The sequence below is a fragment of the Anarrhichthys ocellatus genome, unplaced genomic scaffold (genome assembly GCF_004355925.1).
Source record: "Anarrhichthys ocellatus isolate YVR2014 unplaced genomic scaffold, GSC_Weel_1.0 scaffold17, whole genome shotgun sequence".
Lineage (NCBI taxonomy): Eukaryota > Metazoa > Chordata > Actinopteri > Perciformes > Anarhichadidae > Anarrhichthys > Anarrhichthys ocellatus.
In genome coordinates this window covers 4,372,670-4,393,586 of record NW_022280047.1, presented here as the reverse complement: position 1 = coordinate 4,393,586, position 20,917 = coordinate 4,372,670, and the positions used below count along the sequence as shown (strand labels likewise).

General features: G+C 40.1%; 2 protein-coding genes across 5 annotated transcripts; both read left to right on the top strand.

The window, feature by feature from the left end:
- Positions 1–529: 529 nt before the first annotated feature.
- Positions 530–12,441, top strand: me2 (malic enzyme 2, NAD(+)-dependent, mitochondrial). 4 transcript variants are annotated; one of them, XM_031856727.1, is made up of 15 exons: positions 530–678; positions 3,408–3,561; positions 4,991–5,124; positions 5,268–5,417; positions 6,635–6,710; positions 7,021–7,182; positions 7,273–7,486; positions 7,965–8,062; positions 8,423–8,536; positions 8,677–8,788; positions 8,988–9,130; positions 9,268–9,370; positions 9,597–9,667; positions 10,247–10,345; positions 10,694–12,441. In XM_031856727.1, exons 2-15 carry the CDS (start codon positions 3,448–3,450, stop codon positions 10,853–10,855), a joined length of 1,752 nt encoding a protein of 583 aa, XP_031712587.1. In that variant the 5' UTR covers positions 530–678; positions 3,408–3,447; the 3' UTR covers positions 10,856–12,441. The 4 variants fall into 4 exon arrangements, with proteins under 4 accessions (XP_031712587.1, XP_031712585.1, XP_031712586.1 ...); XM_031856725.1 differs by having other exon boundaries at positions 3,405–3,561; XM_031856726.1 differs by lacking the exon at positions 530–678 and adding an exon at positions 715–841.
- Positions 12,442–13,632: 1,191 nt separating this feature from the next.
- On the top strand, positions 13,633–17,905 carry elac1 (elaC ribonuclease Z 1). Its single transcript, XM_031856705.1, has 6 exons — positions 13,633–13,939; positions 14,370–14,573; positions 15,168–15,226; positions 15,507–15,717; positions 16,654–17,128; positions 17,381–17,905. The coding sequence occupies exons 1-6, from the start codon at positions 13,783–13,785 to the stop codon at positions 17,403–17,405; spliced, it is 1,131 nt and encodes a 376-aa protein (XP_031712565.1). The 5' UTR covers positions 13,633–13,782; the 3' UTR covers positions 17,406–17,905.
- Positions 17,906–20,917: the final 3,012 nt, after the last annotated feature.

Below are 20,917 nucleotides of genomic sequence, written 5' to 3'. Positions count from 1 at the left end.
TGAGGTTAGGTAACCAATTCAAACCAGAACTCTTTTGCCTTCTCCTGTCTAGCAAGTAATTATATAATCTTGTTCCACTCTTCTCTGGTGCACTGTTTTTATTTTTGCTTATTTTGCACAAACAAAACAACAAAAAGGCACAACATCTTAGTATAGATTGTGAGGAAAAAAGGTCAAAATGGTTTGCAGATGGGATGCTAATGAAAGTTATTTGTCATTTCAACCCATATTCTATCTCAACCATATAAAAAATACTGCTGATTAAATTGTCTCAGTCAGACAATAATTTAAAAAAGAACAAAACAGGTAAACAGAACAACGTGCAAAAAATAATAAAGCATGAACAATTTTTTGTTTGCTAAAAAACAGACTTGTCCTCAAAATGAGATGACTGTCTGTTACAGTACTTACGACAGTGCCTCTCCAAAAATCTTGCGCTTGTTACAGTCTTTACGGTAACCAGGAAGGAAATCCCAACATGTGATTGGATGAGCGGGTGAGTTCCTCGACACTGCGTGAGTCTCCTCACACCACCCTGCTGCGTCTGTGGCTGCCGTGAAAGGACAAACCAAGCGGTCAGACAACAGCATTTACACAGCAAACCACTGGAAAAATATGCTTTATAAACAGTAACATATGCGACGGGAGTAACTGCAATATTATACTACTTAAGAGCAGGTAAGCCGAGTCGCTGTTCTCTTATAAATTCCAAGTTTGTGTGTCATCTTAACAACTTTCCGTTTCTGTACCAAGAATGAACGCTAGTGCGTAGAGAGGTCTGAATGAATGACAGCATGTAAATCATCAGGCTAGCATCATCATCCGGGGTGTTGGAGTAACGGTACAGTCTCAGTTTAACAAACGTTGGTTCTGTGGTGCTCAAATAACCTCACAGCTTGGTCCGTTTTACTTCTAAGCTAGTTAGCGTTTTAGCAGGTTGCAGTTGTTGGCTGCATTTTTGTCTGTGGCTGAGATTGCGAGGCGAACTAATGAGGCTAGCTTACAGTTTTGTTTTTGTGTGTAGGTAACGCTAGTTGTAATGCTCACAGTTATATTCCCTCTCCACTAGCATCTCCTCACTGAAGATGCAAGTAGAGACTGAAGGATATATCTTTCATTCCTGTGAGTTATGCATTAATGAGAACATGAAGACGTATGATCAGACCAGTGTTGCCTAAATCTAACTGCTACAAATGGGCTTTGATACTCGACACTGTTAATAATGAAAACAATAGATGGACACGCCTTTGTGTCAGAGAACGGGAGAATAAAGCTACTCCCTGTACTGTAATAGATGAATGTTTGTCAACTTAACATACTTAGACATATACTCCAGTATTACTTTTGCTTTATACCAGTGTACTCTGATACTCGTGAAATTCACCTCATAGACCACAGAGAGCTTGCACATGATATCCTGTGTGTTGGTGTGATTGATTGCTTGTTAAACTTTGAAAAGATGCATAGTTTACATACGAGAGCACTGGCTTTCTGTTGGTGAGTAATATCCTGAATGAAACTTTATTAAATTATGCCTACTGCAGTCAATACAGACATTGTTTTCACAAATTATTTCTGTATGCACAGTAATGCAATACTTAACTGTCTGGCTAGATCGTATCCTGGTTTCCTCATCTGATTAGAATAATAATTGAATGTACTAGTAACACATAGGCCTATGATGTGTGTTTGTATTTCTATTTCTTTTTAAGGAACTATTTAAGGTCAGTGGTAATTTGTAAACTATTTTAATTGCTCATCAAAGTAAATCAGTTTAGTGATTCAACACAGGGAGTGACATAAAATGAATAACTGTTGCAACAAGCACCATTGGATGAAGCATGATTAGCATCTTATTTATCTTATCTCCATTTATTTGGTCTTTCTGTTTTGTGTGGGTAATTATTGCTATGATAACATGGGTAGACAAGCAAGAATAGTGTTCGTATAGTGAAGAATGGAGGAGGACAGGAACATTTTAACAACACAGATGACTGAATGCTGTTTGTTACATAAACTGGCTCTAGGTTTGTTCTTTTGCCACCTGAGCTCAGCTGCATGGTTCCAGGCCATGTGAGTAAGATCTCCAGCCTTTTCCCCCAGTGTAACCGTTCTATAGGTTTAAATCATAATAAAGTATTCTTTTTTTGGTAACAACTGACATTTTACGCCCATTTCCTCATGTATTTGTATTTCAAAGTAATATTTATTTTACCATACTGCTGGTCTCGGTCACTAAATTAAAGGGAACTAAATTAGAAACTGCATGCGATAACTGTCACGTTGCTGTTCCAACACATAACTTGCTTACAGGTGCAGTTGCATTTCCTCAGGGTCAGGTCTTGACATTAAGGAAGGCCAAAAGACGTTTGCGCTGGATAATAAAATGAATTAAAACCAGAGCCAGTGCAGAAATTAATGTGTGTAATAGTTAGATTGAGAAATTATTCTGGCTACATTCCCCTTGTGGTCTACTTTGTAATATGCGGATTCTTGAGCAATCTTCCCTTAGTTTATTGACACTCACCTAAAGCACAATATAGCATTATATCTAAATCATATGTGGCAATTTAGGTTGTTATCTCAGTCCAGTTTGGTGGGAAAGCAGCATTTACACTACGCCTCTTCCTGCACCCACCATAGCACAGCACAAGATAGCTTCAAATCACAGGTCACATGCATGACATAGCTCTTACAATGATGAGTCTATTCCAGGCCACCACCAACAACAGCTGCAACTATAGCATGTGATAGGCTACGTGTTATCTGTCTTTCGATCTTTTCTGTCTTGTTCCCTGCCTTCATGTGGAGCTCATTGGGAAAACGGATTATGACAATCTTCCAAAGCTTTGTTTCTCAGGTCACGCTAAATCACTTCTGTCCACATCCAGATTAAAGACGAGCCGCTGCTGTCGGCATTTGTAAGTCGAGTGTGGGTCTGTCCATGCACAAGTGCGTTCGTAGGCTTCCATGATTAAGTGTGTGTCAGTAGGCTGACAGTCTTCATTGCAGAGAGCCTAATGTCATACCAGGGTGCGATAAGGGTATGATGATGTCATATGATCAAAGGTTGTGGCAGCGGTGCACTTCAGGTTTTGACTGTTGGGAACAAGAATAGCAAAACCTTAAAGCAATAACTATCAACAACCCGTTGACACTAACAAATTGTTTCACATGCATTCGCACCATAGATATAAAAATTTGTGAGAAGCGAACTGTAATGGCCCATGGTAATACAAACTACCGTACATAGATAGCAGCATCCCAGAACAGCTACTTACTACAGCCAACGTTTAACTATCAATTGTAATTCTCCCCAGCAGGAAGAAGATGGAAATGGATAAGCCATGTCTTCACAAAACAATAGGTTATTTTGTCAACTTTGTTTCTCTTCCCTTCCTCAGCAGCTTTCCACCAGTGTACCTCCTAGATCAGTGACTGACCACCATGTTGTCCAGGTTGAAGACAACCTGGTCCCTGAGGCCCTGTGTCTCTGCGTGCAGATGGGCACACACCAAAGAGAAGGGCAAGCCCCTCATGCTCAACCCTCGCACCAACAAAGTGAGTGGATTACTGACATTGTGTGTGTGTGTGTGTGTGTGTGTGTGTGTGTGTGTGTGTCAGCAGGGCTGGTAGACACTTTAATTGATCCTCAAAGTATAACATTTCTACAAGAAATTGAATATGTCATCATTTGCATGTAATGATCACCAAATACACAATTACCTATCATGCAAGCACATGCAGTTACTCAGGACAACATGGCATTATAAAGTACTGTCAAGAGCTGCAACAGTTAATCCTACAGTAAGCACGGGATTGATTCTGCTGAAAACTAGAAACACTTGCCCATCAGATTCAATTGTTTTCCAGAAGCTGCTTGGTGGCTGATGGCAAAATCAGCGCTAACTGTCGTATTAGCAATGGTTGAAATTTTCAAGTCTGTTGGATATCAGTCCACACCCGGCATCACTGTTGGGTGTGATCCAACATGTCTGTTGAATTGTTGCCAGCTTTCTTTGTGCAACAATTGCTTCCTATTAAGTTTTAAACCATTTAAACATGCAATTCCATGTAGAATGAGAAAAAAAGTTGATTTCAGAGGTTTGCAGCATGTTGCATTATCTTGAGAGGAACTGAGTACTAGAGCTGAGTGAAGTGAAATGCCCCCATCAGCATGACTCAGCATTTTGCCAGTGGATTCATCACTCTCACAGAATAATCTGCCCTTTCCCTAGCCCCAGACGCAATGCTTTCCATCTGCTGTGTCCATATTTCTTTCAGAGATGCGTTCATAAACCAACATACACTCCTGCATCCACTGCAGGATCATAAAAAGCACTTTGTACCCCTCAACCCCTCCTCTACTCTTCTATACATGGGGTGTTTCTGCACAGGGTCCTCCTTATTGGCTTATTTGAGGCTACTCTCCTTTCTTACCTCCTTTTTCTTTCCATCCCCAACTGTAAAATTGCTTTCATGTGGTCTCCACCTTGAACCCAGCTGTCCTTCTCCTGTTAAAGGTCAATAGGTCAGCCCTGAGTAAGGGTGCATAGATAATGAAATCTGCCCTCTGGTGGCAAAAAGACATCATAGCATGTGAACGTTTCCTGCAGCAAGGATTCTGAAAATTGGTTCAGTAATTATTTTCTATTGTTTATTGTTATTTTCTATTGTATGAAACTTAAAAGCAGAACACCCTGTAGCACAGAGGTGATAATACAGCTTTATTACCAAGAAAAATGTGAAATGATGTCTATAAAATGTATATATCATACAATTTTAAAATGTTCTTGACAGTCTGCAGCTATGTAATACCCTAATAGAAATAGCACACTTTTCTTAGATCAGAGTCAAAAGCTTTAGTGTAAAAAGTTAACATCCTGCTGCGTGTGGAACTCTTAATCATGAGTAGGTATCACAAGATAGATACCTACATTACTTTTGTCTCCCTACTCACCCCTCTCTCTTTATTTGTGCTTTCCTCCAGGGCATGGCCTTCTCTCTACCAGAGCGACAAATTTTAGGGATACATGGTCTGTTGCCTCCCAAAGTGGAGACTCAGGACATTCAGGCAATGCGCTTCCAGAATAATCTCAAGAAGATGAGCGATCCCCTACAGAAGTAAGGACGTATTTTGCATTGGATAGTATAGTCACAGTATGAGTTTCTCTGTTTTGCATTTGAGTATTTATTAATAATCATATGTGTATCTGAAATATCGCCTTCTAACTTTTCCTCTCTCTCTTTCCTACTTTTTCACCCAGGTACATCTACTTGATGGGCATCCAGGAAAGGAATGAGAGGCTTTTCTACAGGGTGTTGATGGAAGACATAGAAGAATTGATGCCAATTGTCTACACTCCCACTGTAGGCCTGGCCTGCACACATTATGGGCATATCTTTAGAAGACCCAAGTAAGCATGCAGTAAAGCTAAATCAAGAATCAAGTAGTAAAATAGAAAACAAAAAAAGTCCTGGGGTCTCATTTATAACCCTTGCGATTTTGGAAATTGAAAAAGGAATTGCGGACTGGCAAACAACACCAATGCCCAATCAACCAACACAAATCCAAATCACAACCAACCAACCTAACAAAACACAACCTATACATAACCAACACACAACCAACTAACCAATCGGCACACAACCAACCAATAAATAACCAACCAACCAAAACACATCCACCTAACCAACCATTAGTCAACCAACCAAAAACAACCAAGACACAACCACCAAAACACAACCAACCAACCAAACAAACAAAATGGAAAAAAAACGCAAAACACAGCCAACCAACACACAACCAAAATACAACCAAACACAAAAATCACTAACCAAGTGAAACACCACCAACCACCCAAACAGAACACAACCAACCAAGACACAACCAACCAACACACAACCTGCCAACCAACCAACCAATTAACCAGCACACAACCAACTAATCAATCATCAACACACAACTAACTACAAACAAACAAAAGTCAACCAGCCACAGCCACCAAAACCAACCAAAATACATCCAAGACACAACTAAGACAGAACTGAGACACAACCAACCAATGCCCAACCAAACACAAACCAAAACACAACCAATACACAACCAACCAACACACAACCAACCCGCCAATAAATAACCAACCAAAACAAGCTAACTAACCGTAACTTTACCAACCAACTACCAAGACACTAGTTAAAACACAACCAAGACTCAACCAACCAAACTAACAAAACGAAAAAAAAAACACAACCAAAATAATCAACCAAAACACAACCAACCAATAAACCAACACTTTACCGACTAACAAACACCACCAACCAAAACACAATTTCTCGCCATATCCATATCTCGCAAGCCAATCAGAACAGACTCGTTTTTTTCAGGAGGGGGAGCTAAAAGAGACAGGCAAAACAGAACATTTCAGGCAGAAGGTGAATACAGTAATATTCAGGCAGACACTATGATAATTGTAATGTATGTTCTCATAGCAAATGCAAATATGGGCACAATATGTCCCCTTTAAAGATGTTTTTGTTGTGGAGATATGTTTCTTTGTTTTCCTATACTTTGTAATATATAAAATCTTTCCTTGATGAAGTTCTCATCCCATCATCTTGTTTCTCTCACCAGAGGCTTGTTCATCTCTATTCGGGACAAAGGACACATTCGTTCCATCCTGGACAACTGGCCAGAGACTAATGTTGCAGTGAGTACCTGAACTCCTCACCACAGTAACACCACTTATCAAAGAGTGTACTTGAGTCGTTCATCCCTCTCAAACCCATAGACTGGCGATTTTAGAAATGAGCTGTGAATATGCAGATATTGTTTAACAACTATACATTTATCAAAATCAGTTAAAAATGTCACAGTAAGTCTAGGGAAGTATTTTTAATCAACCCAGCACTGTTCACAGTACATTTACCTGCCAGTCCAGTTTATTGTTGTCACAATTGTGCGCTTGTCAAATGTTTGCAATTTTGCCAACTTTTGTTTCCATCTCCCTTCTTCTGTAGGCTGTAGTAGTAACTGATGGAGAGCGTATTTTAGGATTAGGGGACCTGGGTGTATACGGAATGGGCATCCCTGTCGGAAAGCTTTGCCTGTACACTGCCTGTGCTGGCATTAGACCTGAGAGATGTCTGCCTGTGACAATAGATGTGGGCACAAACAATGAGGTAGGGTGGTTATGTGTATGTTTTCTGTATACGGTATGCTTGCACATGCATTTTGCTTTATACATTTCTCCTTGCCCTCCCTCCAATCAGACTCTCCTCAAGGATCCGCTGTACATGGGCCTGTACCAGCAGCGAGATCAGTCTCAAGCTTACGATGATCTGATTGATGAGTTCATGGAGGCTGTGGTGGAAAAATACGGACAGGACACACTGATCCAATTTGAGGACTTTGGGAACCACAACGCCTTCCGCTTCCTCAGGAAGTACAGGGAGAAGTACTGCACCTTCAACGATGATATCCAAGGTTCACATTTAACCCTTCACACAGCATAAAACACAGCCATAAAGTTTACATGAATTAAGTTCACAAAAGGTTTTTTAAAGAACCATGTTTTTGATTGATTGATTTTCTACCCTCCAGCCAGCTGTTTCTTTTCATTTTCAAAATAAAATTGCAGAAACCTGATACTTGAATTAAATAATCAATTTCATTGAACAAATTGTGACCTTTATTCACATTGCAGCTGCAAGGAAATACAGTTGGAAGCAGGAACCTTTTTGAAAACTCACCTGTGTTTAGGTCGAGGAACCACTGACCGGGGAGATTTGGGTGCTGAAACATAATGCGTTCATGTTGTCTGAAAGGCAAATCAAGAAGGCTGAACAACAAGCACAACATAACTAAATCATTAAGTGAACCCTCCTATCTAAACAAATAGGGATTCATCTGTTCTCTTCAGACACTTTATTGTTTACTGTTGTGTTCCTCTGCATGTTTCCAGGCACTGCGGCTGTAGCCCTTGCTGGTCTGTTAGCAGCTCAGAGAGCCCTTGGCAAACCCATCACTGAACATCGGGTGCTTTTCCTGGGAGCTGGAGAGGTAAGATCATCTTTATCAATTAGTCAGTCAACTCAAGTTCTCTTGGTTTTGTTTTGTTTTTGCCTTTTGCTCTTTTTTTCTATCCAATTTGTAATATACAGTGTATATATATATATATCAAAATACATTCTACAAGCCATATTACCGACCAGAGCTGGTAATGCCAATAAGAAATGATTATCCAACATTACTTATGATCTTAAAAGAATCCAAACTGATGCTGAACATTGACCAGAACCTTTCTAGGGAAACGGTGGATTTGCATAGGCATTCTCTTATTAGAAAATAAGGATTACATTGTATTAAGGATACACTGTCTTAGCATTTAAGTGTAACTTATAGTGAATATTTCCTCTTTAGGCTGCCCTTGGTATTGCCAATCTGATTGTCATGGCCATGATGGAGAGAGGGTTGACCCAAGCTGAGGCCAGAGAGAAGATCTGGCTGTACGATAAAGATGGCTTACTAGTAAAGGTTAGTCTGTGTGACCATTATGTGTCTGTGTGGCTTCCTGTCTGGCTCACTGTTGATATACTGTATTATTGATGAACAGAGGTTTTACTATATTTATGTTGATGTTTGTGTTGCCACCAATGTACTGTTTGTGATTCCAGGGCAGACCACAGGAAACCGACTCTAACCAGGAGCCATTTGTTCATGACAGTCCAGGGACTGTACAGAGCTTCCTAGAAGCCGTCAACACCATCAAACCCACAGCTATCATTGGTGAGGAACTTCTGACTTTCTGTATTTGTGTCTGTGTATTTGATCCAGATCAGGTCAATTGAATAACTTTATTTTATATTTAGGCTATTTATGTGCTCATTAAATCATCCTTAGTGTGCTGTAATTGCAGGCTCTGCTAATGCAGTATTGATTGGATCACAAACACAGTCTGACCAACAGTTCTCTTTCCTACTTCCAGGTGTGTCAGGAGCTGGACGTCTGTTCACCCATGATGTCATCAAGGCCATGGGAACCCTGAACGACAGACCAATTATCTTTGCCCTGAGTAACCCAACCACTAAAGCAGAGTGCACAGCAGAGGACGCCTACACACTCACCGATGTACACAGTTCTTTCTTTTCGACTAACTCCGGAATTAGGCATTAAAAGTTCCTGTGCTGTCAAATCACTCTTCTTGATATTGTCCTTTCTATTTCTCCCATCATCACTCTTTCACCCTTTGTTTCTTGGTCCCATAGGGTAGATGTCTTTTTGCCAGTGGCAGTCCATTTGGTCCAGTGACTCTGAATGATGGCCGCGTCTACACCCCTGGACAAGGAAACAACGCTTACATCTTCCCTGGTGAAAGAAAAAATAAAATGAATATTCATCATTTACATTAATGACCACAAGAGAGTATGGATTATCTACAGATTCCCTGGACATTAACAAATACTGTGATTGACTTAACCAACCAGCCTAGTGTTTGTACAATGTTTTCACTCTGCGGAAAATAATTAGATGATAAACAAACTCTGCAAAAAGCAAACGCAGTCTGTTGATAACACATGATGTGTGTGCTTTGCAGGTGTGGCCTTGGCTGTGATCCTGAGCGGAGTGAGACACATCAGTGACACCGTGTTCTTAGAGGCTGCCAAGGTCTGAAGTCATCACTAAGTATTTCTCTGTCTATCTCTTCTTTTAACTTTCTTTACCTTTCCCCCACCCCATCCTGCACTTTCTTGCTGACTCGGTCATGTGTACATGTGCTGTATATGGTCAGAGAAACCCTCTTTAACCCTTTGATGTCTCCTCTCCCCTCTCTCTAGACTAACAGATAACAGATGAGGTGCTTTAAAAAAGGCTAATGCTGCTTTGCACTTTTTCCATCTATGTTCTTCCCTCTTTCGTATTTGATTTGATTACACTGGTCAATGAAATGAATGATATAAATCACAATATGATGTCTTGCGAGCATTCTTTGTTCAATATTTAAATATTTTGCATGAAAAAGACACCGTCACTTGCATGTGTGTTAATATGAGTAGTAGTGGTTTGGTCTTGTTTCTTTTATATCTTATGTTGTCTTATTTAAAAGCACATATTGTTTTTATGGCTTCACACTTACATAGATGGCAAACAGCAGAGAAATGTGCCGTTGGCAATAGTAGTAGTTTTTATGTTTTTGGACCCCAGAAATTCATCGTAACTCTAAAAGTATTTTTTGACTCCTTCCAGACCCTTGCAGATCAGCTGACGGATGAAGAGCTGAAGAAAGGCAGACTCTATCCTCCTCTCTCCAACATCAGAGAGGTCTCTCTCCAGATGGCTGTCAAGGCAAGTCTCCTGAAAATGATCATTTCTCTTGCTGACAAAACTAAAGACCCCGACTGAATGTTTCGGCTGTTGATGAACCTGTTATTGTTAATCCAAACTGTTCCCGCCTAAATTTAGCTTCTTCTATCATCGTCCGCTGTAACATTATGCTAGTTGGCTTTGAACAACTTAAGATGACATTTTGGTGACACAACATTGCTTCCCAGTCTTATTTGGCTGTAGTTGTGCAGTAACGTTTGGTTAGTTTATCTTTCATTGATGTTTGTCCGCGAAGTACTTGCGTCTGTGTTTTCTATTTGTATCTGCCTCTCAGTATTTCTCAATGCTAAACTTTTCTTTTTGCTGTAGGTGGTGGAGTTTGTCTATGCTAAAGGTATGGCGTTTCGCTACCCTGAGCCTGAGGACAAGGAAAGCTTTGTACGTGCAACTGTGTGGGACACCCACTACGACTCCTTCGAGCCAGATACCTACGACTGGCCAGGTGTCAGCTTCACCCCCAAGACTGACTAGAAGCAGCCCACTCTCTGTGCTCTTTGTTTCCCACTTACCTCTTAATCACAGATAACTTGAGATGATCATAATTACCTTAGTGCAGACATCTGCTTATGAAAAATAGCCAGTACAAGCCCCTTTCTGCTGCATTTGCACTAAACACGTATTATTAGAACTGTGAAAGGGTATAGAGGAAAGTGGAATTTGAATGAGGATATTTAAACGGAAATGGACACTTTCACTTCACATCCCAGTTCTTTATCACCTCTGCATCACATGTAAACCTGCACAGCACCTGGAGGGCCCCCTGGTGGTGGGAAAAGGCAGTGTGGGAATCTGGTTTCAGTGTTGCAATCTTGAGATACATTTTAATGATCTATGTGCTGTTTCAAAAAGAAAAAATGATATAACAATATGACAGTTACTTAAGACAATAAATTCTATGTGATTGTCATACAAGCAGAAACCAAAACACCACACTTGCATCCAATTCAAAACATCCAATTTGAACGATAGGTCTATTAGATTGCGTTGAGTGGAAAAACAAACACTGCACACTTTGTCTCTGCTAAAGGTCAAGATTGGCCTTTACAAGGAGCTAGAGATGACTCCATGCATTGTTGTATGTTTGTGTTGTCATCTACCACCTTTTCTTTTTAGTCATAATTAACCAGGAAATAAGTTACCCTTTTGTTAGGAAATGCCATTTACAATACTGTCTTCTTTTTCACCAATTTTATACGGTAGTCACTCCATTTTTAATGTATTTGTAACCATAATTTGATGCAAACGAGTTGTGTATACTCCTGATTCAGAGTTTAGCCTTTGGTTAGCACTTACTACTACTCTGACTATATGTAGCTACCGAAAGATTGCCAAAATTAATGCATGCATTAATATGCAGTTCGGATATTAACATTGCCTTTTTCACATCATGTGGGCCTCTGATGGCTTCACTAATCCAACCAATGCCCGGTATACAACATGTGGTTAAAGACTCCTTTTTCACGTATGCTTAAATCGGGCAACATTGCTTATCAGAGAAGGTCTAGTAAAGCAGAGGGTTAGAGTACTCGGCCTTTGTGTGCAAACTAGGAGAGAAAGAGAAGAAACATTGTTACTCAGGACAGAAATGGAGGGATGATCTAAAAAAAGACCTCTGAAAAACATGATAAGATTTTATGAGGGAACGTTAAATGAAAATGATACCTAAAACACCAGAGCCAACGTCCACTCCGGCATTTCTTTTGTTTGGGTGCTTTTGTCACATTGTATTTATTTCTCTAAATCTATTTTATTTGATGGGAGTGTATTTCGTTGTGCTGTGCTCATGCTGTATATTCATTAGAAAGTCTCTCATCAACACCTTTTATAATGAGTTGTGGTAAAAAGAATCCATCCCTAGAAATGACCCCTTGGATAAATGCAATATACAAATTGAACATAAAATATACTCTAAATATTTAAGAAAGCAAAGTGCAGGATAAAATGATTGGATTAAAAAGTGTGTTCTATTGTAATTCTATTTTGTGTACTGTGCATAAATGTTTGTAGAACCTGATGCTGTCTATGGAAAGAGTGTTTATAAAGTTGTGTTAAGTAAATCCATGTTTGTTTTTGGCAGCTTGGTGTGTGGGTCTCACTCCTTGGAACATATTCAACAGAACAACACATTTACAGGCTAGGCTTCTATTCCCTGTTTGGGTCTATGATCATTAATGATAACGGATGAAACTAACAGTCAGATTATGGCAGATTAACACAAAGATATTCTAAATTCTACCTTAGGCAGGTTTATATGTATAGCACAAAGTGCTGTGCATAAGACATGAAATGCATTAAGAAAAACACAAGCCAGTATACAAAGATAAAAAAGTCAAATGAAATAGCAGGTTCACTACATTCTGAAAATGACATGTTCATGTCCTTACTGGCATTGTTAATGTGCAGTACTTGATGCTAAAGTAACGGTGCCTACAAGATGATCATATAGATTGTTACTGACAATATATGTTTCTGATGAAGAAACCAAGTCATGCTATCAAGTCAACTTTAACTATGATACTATTAAGTGTCACGAGAAAAATATTTTTTCTATTGACACAAACATTTGCTCGAGCATTTCTTTTAGACGTGTTGTGTCAAATCCAGTGAGTATCTATGCAGTTCAATAGTCACAGTTATGGCAGATGCCAACTTCCTCAAGGTTACAAAGTATACTAAGTATCTAAGTAGCCTACCATTAAAAACAACAAAAAATGTGATGTATAATTGTGGGTATTTATTTTATACTTTGTACTCCCTGATTTGAACGTCTTCCAGGCTCTTTCCTCACAAGTTGAGATAATAAGAGAGAATAATCTATTTACTCGTTTTTGTCAAAACAGCTTCAATGACAAAATCAAATATTTGATGAATAAATAAATAAATGTCCTCTGATGTTTTTATTTTGTTCCATCTTTAACCCTTAATGTTTCTGAGTAAATTTAATATGACAGGCTGAACACACGTGAGCCGTCCTCTTTGTTTACCTTTTTTTACGTCTCCATGCGTCCACTGGTTACCCCGTGTTTGACGTCACATTGCAATGATTTGTGGGTAATTCCCTTAGGCAAAGTCAGCATCCTATGCTGACTTACGGTAAGGCTTCATAAAGGGCTCAAAGTGTCTGCCAGAGAGCCTCAAACACTCGATGATTTGACAGTGGGACAGCTCTAAACCCTCACGGACTTTGCGGGAGCGCGCCTCAAAATCCGTGAGTCGGTGAGGGTGGATATTGGGATTGGGCCCTAGACTTCTCGAAAATCTGACTTTACCTAAACGCCGCACAGTCGCTCGTTTCACGTCATCACAGTGCGACTGTTTACAGTACTGAGTGTTGCATACATGCCGCCTGAGTTCTACTCGTAGACTGTTTTCACCCGTCGTCTTGTAACTTTGGGAGGATGACCATGGATGTGACTTTCCTCGGGACCGGCTCGGCCTACCCGTCTCCTCACCGCGGTGCCTCGGCTCTGGTGCTGCGGACTGAAGGGGAGTGCTGGCTGTTTGACTGCGGGGAGGGAACCCAGACCCAGCTGATGAAGAGCCAACTCAGAGCCGGTGAGTGAGTGAGTGAGTGAGTGAGGGAGAGAGAGAGAGAGAGAGAGAGGGAGAACAATATTTGAGTTAATCCAAATTCCATTCAATTTAGGATGGTTTTATGATGCATGTTCAAGCACATGAAAAGGGTACAAATCATTTAAGTGCTTGTAACTACTTACTTTTCACCCCTGATTCTTTTAAACGCCATTGCTTTTGCTATGACTAGACTTTTTCTTTTAATCTCGGGCGAAGATAGCCTCTGATTAACATAAATGTCTTAGTCTCTGCCAGAGCCTTGAAGATGTTGGACTACAATGGATGACTGATGTGATAACTACAAGACATTTTAACCTTCTTTATTTGCTGCATTTTAATCCAGCGTTTCAACTCGCCACATTCCCATCGTACCACCTGTTGAATGTAATGATATGTTGTGTTTTCTACCCAGGTCGAATCACCACGGTGTTCATCTCGCACTTGCATGGAGATCACCTGTTTGGTCTCCCTGGTCTCCTTTGCACTGTGAGCCTCAACACCAACCCCGAGCAGCAGAACCTGAATTGTGTGGAGATCTACGGGCCGCGGGGCCTCCGCCACTTTTTAAGGGTGACACTTGGCCTCACAGGATCACAGCTGCTCTTCCCTTATGCAGGCATGTACAAAATGTACAACCTCTAATGTGTCCACACTACGGCAGCTTTAAAAAAACACTGGTGCTCTATTAGTACCGCAGCCAATGTAAACTATGGGTTGCACATTCTGATTGTTTCCGAAATTTCACTTACTTTGCATTTGTGAGTTAAAATGCAACCTTCAGGAGGAGATGTTGCAGTTCATTCCGATACTGCATACTAGTTAATCAATTTAGTCCCTTTTATGTCAAAATGAGTATATGTACAACTTTTGAAAAAAAAAAAATGGATTTAGGTAGCAAACATCTATGGCATATTTAAGTGTAGTTTTTACAGCAGAGCAAATCTACCTTGTAGGTTGAGTGTGTATGCTACACAATGGATTTCTACTAATACCAAGACAGATTAGTCAGTAGCAAATCACAGCTATGCTATGGTTATCATGTTTAAAACATTTTATTATATGGAAACTACAACACATTTTCAGCCCTCTTCATTTTCTGTAAAATCTTCCACCTCCAGGCCTAATTTACTTTATTCATTGTAATTGTTTTATTGTACTTAATTGTTTCTCATGTACTCTGCTCTCATTTACATTGTGTATGTTGCTGTAGTACATGAGCTGGAGCCCACAACCGACCAGAGTCCAGAAGAGGGACAGCTCAGCCTGGAGGTAAGTGACTGATTCCTGCATTGTAATAAATCACACTTTAGTTCTATATAGTGCAAAACCCTATACAACAAACTTTCGCTCAGGCTGGACCGATATGTTGATGTACCGTGCCAATGTTAGTCTCTGGATTTCATTTATTTTATCTATGATATAAAAGAGGACAGTCTTCATGGATCTTATTTGCCTACTGGCCTATAGTTTTGGTCTACCACATATTTAGGCCCGACCCGACTCACACAGGAGCATGTCATCTTTAATGTTCTGTGTTGTGTCTCTTCAGATGACAGCGGAGTGTGGTCCTCTGCACCCTCAGGAGCAGCCGGGCAGGACGATCTTCCTGGATGTCTCCAGTGACTGTTACCTCCTCTTTGAAGACAAGAAGTTTGTGGTCAAGGCCTTCAGGTTGTTTCACCGCATCCCCTCCTTTGGTTTTTGCGTTCAGGAGCATGACCGACCCGGAAGACTGAATATTGAGCTCCTGAAGGAACTAGGTAAATGCACTTCATATCTTTGTATGTTACTCTTCTGTTTACTTTAACACCGGTAGTGAAAGATGACTGAAAAATATGAATCCACACCCTTCCAGTACCAGTTATATATTTATAAATGATTCCACAGTTAAATAGCACTAGATTTGTTTCTAATTGAACATGGGAAGCATAAAAGCACAACATGAAGATAATAAGAGAAATGCGGTTTACAGGATATGACGTGAAAAAAAAAAAAAAAGTCGTTAAAGAAATCATTGATGGCTTTATAGTTTGCATAAATCTCTGTAATTCACTACTAAAGCCGTGTGTACTGTCAAAAACCACATTTACGTTTGTTGGCAGCAGGAGGACGGTTAGCTCACCTCCAAGCCCTCGCGTTTAACTGCTGGGGGCTGACTTAGAGATCATCAACATATGACTGTTCTCAACAGTTTTTCAATACCTTCATGCTGACTTTCCAATATACGTGACAATTATGATTAAAACAGTAAACTAAATTGGTCTCATGTAGCACACCTATTTTCATTATACATATGTATACATTTATTCTACATAAATATAAAGTGTTTGCATTAACTTTCATGTAATGTGACCCAGAGTCTCAGATTTAATATTAACATATAAGACTTTTTTTAAATTACTTTTATTGCATATTATAGTATGGCGTTTTTATGATTTTTTTTTTCTTGTTATATACTATTCTATGACAGACTATACTATGACATTTGTTATGACCGACTATGACGTTTTTATTACATACTATACTGTCGCTTTTTAATGTTGTTTTTTAAGTCACCCAAATTTAGATCCGATATACACACAGGTCACACAAGACTATGACACATTTGTGGTACAATATGCTAAATCATAGAAAGTAAATGCTCTCCAAATGGTACTTGTGGATTATTGTGAATGGTCTAATTTTGTGTCCTTCAGGCCTGAAACCAGGGCCGCTTTATGGGCGGCTGAAAGCCGGCAAGCCTGTAACTCTGGAGAGCGGTCGCGTCGTTCTGCCTACTGAGGTGCTGGAAGAAGCTATTCCTGGTAGGAAAGTCTGCATCTTTGGAGACTGCAGCTCGGTTCTTGGGGAAGGACCACTGAGGTTGTGCAATGAAGCGGATGTTCTGGTTCACGAGGCCACACTTGGGGATGAGCACCGAGAGAAAGCAGTGGACCACGGACACAGTACACCTGAAATGGCGGCAGCGGTGGCTCGGGCTTGCTGTGCGCGGAGGCTGGTGCTGTACCACTTCAGCCAGAGGTACAAACCCTGCTCCATGCGGAAGGAAGGGGACGAGGATGATGTGTCAGAGCTCAAGAGGCAGGCAGAAGATGCTCTACAGGGCAGTGATGTAGAAGTGACTCTGGCTGAGGACTTTCTTACGCTGCCCATTCCTCTCAGAAGACCACGGTAATGAACTACTAATTCAGTTTTTATATTGCCTTATTATATATTCACAATCTCAGTTCAAGTTGAACTCACTCACTAGGTTAAGCTTTTAACTGTCAGCATCAACACTTTTTTGTAATGAGACTGTAGATTTTCAAAGTTGGTGAGTCTGAGCACTTTTACTGTAAAGTTGAGCTTGTCAGCTCACTCTTGAACTTGGAAACAGCCGTCGACAACACAATACTTACTTTTGTTTTTTGTCTTTTTTTACAGTTTTATTCCTTGTTTTAAAGAATAACGTTACGTACAATAATGTGTGTGTGTGTGAATCCTATTTTATTGTGCCTTTCATAATGGTGCTATCAAACTGGTCCTCTGTTTTCTGTTGAACAGCCACATTGTGTAAACTGACAGCATACTTGAACAGAGAGCAAGAAACAATTTGCTTTGTGTGTTAAACTATAATAAAGGAGTTATGGAGCAACCAAATCTTTGCTAATCAGTTTTGTTTGTATTCCTTTTTTATCTTCATTGTCATTATTTTTTTGTGCATGTATTCATTTTTCAGCATCACTCTGTCCCATATAGTTTTTTATTATAAGAACTATTAATCACAGCTACTCTTTGCTTACATTTTATTTTAGCTTGATGGTTGCATAAATACAAATGGTTGTATTTATGCGTGTGCGCATCTCTTCATTATTTTTGACCTGAATAGTGGTGAATTAAAATCCTTATTTTACAAACCTATTGTGCTTAGTTGTGTAATTTTTAACTATAAAATGTAAACTGCACTAACAGTCCCTAAATACCCTGAAAAAACAATAACAACCCATGCCCCTTTGCAGCACCTTTCATCAGAAGCATAAAATGGGGCAGCACTGACCACTTGTGGCTCAAATCAAACATCGCATTTGTTTTTCTCTGAAGAAGTAGTAAAGTGAACTGTTAGTTGTGACCCATTCTTAGTCTAGAGTTTCTAATCCACCAAACCCACACAGACACTGAGAGAAGATCCAGCTATGATCCAAAAAACAATGGGAGATAGAACATCTTGATACCGAACAATCCTGTTTCCCCATCTGCCACAGACAGATCTCATTTCAAAGCCCACTGGCAGAAGTGAGGGATGTGTACAGTAAAGTCCAATTATACATTTTCCGCCAGAGTACATCCCATGAACCATAAAGCCCATGAATTACAGCTGTCATAAGTACCGTTATTTAGAACTGAGGCAGTGAGCTGCCCCACATCTTTATCCGGTCCCTATAAATCACGGCTGCTTTCTCTGTCGAGGAACACTAGCTGTTGCTGTTTGAGTGAGGCAGGACACTTCTGTGTTTGGGCAATATGTTGTGATGCAGAGGGTAAGCTGAGCTGTCCCACACAGTAGGAGGACCTGAGAGGGGACTAACCCCATCGCTGCTGCTGCTTCCCACAGAGATGTGAAGCCCTCCGTCGGTACCAGACAAACGGTAACTACAGCATTTTACGCAGGAGGGAAGGATCTCTTGTGATTCCTATCACAACTTGTTCATGTGTCTTGGATAGAAAGAAACTACATGGGCTGTGTGCAAAAGCAACCTTATATGTATGAAGGCTTAAGCATGCATGCAGCAAAAGGCTATCAGCGGGCTGCTGGAATCTAATTTATTGTTGAGAATCCAAGATTAAATACATGTTAAGGAAAATGATTCATCTTTCATTCATATATTTAAGAATTACACAGCAACCAGCAGGCAACAGTGAGAAAGCCTCCAATCTCTATTGCAACCCAGGCCATTCTTTTATTTTTCATTTATATATTTATACAATTACACATCAAGCAGGACGTGAGAACAGTGACAACGACTCCAATCACTTGGTTCCTATCCAGACAACACATTTTCCTTGCCGCACCTGTAATGTGAAACTAAATGGAAAAAAGCACAGTCACCTTTTTTTTTTTTTAATCAGGTAATGCTTTATGTGTGCATTTGCTGGGGTGATTCACCTCATGGTCATGTGGAATACAGTGCATTGGTGTATTAATACATTTGATAAATGAATCATAACAAGGATGATTTATGAAACTGTCACATTTTCTTCGTGGCATATCTGAAAAGCACGGATTGGGGACAGAAATATAAATGGCACTTTTTTTTAATTCTCCGGTTTGGTTCTATTTACACAATAACCACAGAGGGAGGGAGAAACTCATCTGAAACTTCACTGTCAGCTGATCAGAATTTGGGGTTTTAAGGGTTTGTAAGTCAAATAAAACGCATAGGCAGTAAAAGACACACAAACAAATACATAAGAAGAAAAACCTCATGAAAGTGGTGCAAAGAGCATGAGGACCATAATCACCATTAATATGCTGCCCGTAACACTTTAGTGATAAATGTCACATTCTCTGTGACACGAAGCTTTCTCTGTGGTTTACTAATATTCACTAGAGTTGAAAGTCAACACATTTGTGCAGTTAAATTATTTGACAGACATTATGCTGTGCAAACCATATCATTTTGAAATAAATGTTTTTTTTCTGACAAATTATTAATGGAGCAATGTATGACATATAGATATAGGATGCACAGAGCCTCACCAGGAGGCATCATATCATTGTGTATATTTTGTGTAAAGGAGGTCATGGGCTCCATGTGTCTAATATATACAGATAAGCAATTAGTCAAATAACAGCAAGCTTTTTGCTACACATACACCTGGGGCCTTGCGGCCCGGGAGGGTTTGGTGTCCTGGGGCAGTTGGACATTCCTTGTGGGTAATTCAGCCGTGTATGAAGTAAATATGCCTCAAGTGTACTGTAATCTCTATAGGAGAGGAGCAGTTTGAGGCAAAGCAACTCATCACAGAAAGAGAGACAGATTGAAAGGATGGAAGGATAGATATATGGATAAGATAGTGTGGCATCACAAGGGGCCAGGTATTGGAGGGGTGCTACATTCCCTTTGTAGATCAGCAACCACACCATGAAAATGGCTGCCGATCTACATACTACAGCTCCCAGAATGCCTCAACACCCACCCAGGTGTGGGTGTTTAAGCCACCTAATTGAGGCAGGACTAAAGAGCTGCAGGAGGCAGAGGAGACAAGGAGAGGGGGAGAGAGAGGACACGGCTGGAAGGAGCTCCGAGAACAAACTCGGACTGGAGAACTGCATAAAGTCCAGTACAGAACCAGACTGAGAAGGATTGAAAGAAAGAAGACCCGCTAGCCTGTGAAAGCGAGGACATTCTAAGTTGAGTTTTTTTCTAATACTGTTCAGTTTAGTGAACCATTATCCCCACTTGAACGCTTTTGTTTGTTTTGGACTTTTGATTTAGATAATGAGAGATACCTGAGTTGCCAAGTAACAGAAGAATAAAACTTCACCTTTTTCTAGGAACCTTTGATTTTTGTCTGTTTTTGTTAATTACCTTGCACCACCCCACCCTAGTGACTTCTCATGACATTACAGTAGACAGACGGATAGAAAGAAAGAGGGATGGATATAAAGAAAGAAAGGATGGATGGACTCTCCGAAAACTGGTTTCAGCTCTCCCAATAATTTGCTCTTGTTCAGTATTTTTACACAGTTAAACACAGTTGACAGTTTTTCCCTTATTCAATTCAATTCAATTCATTTTTGTACAGCCCAAAATTACAAATTTGCCTCGGAGGTCTTTACAATCAGTACACATGCGACATCCTCTGTCCCGGAACCCTCACATCGGAACAGGAAAAACCCTTTAACGGGGAGAAAAGAGGGAGAGACCTGTGGGAGAGCAACAGAGGAGGGATCCCTCTCCCAGGATGGACAAAAGTGCA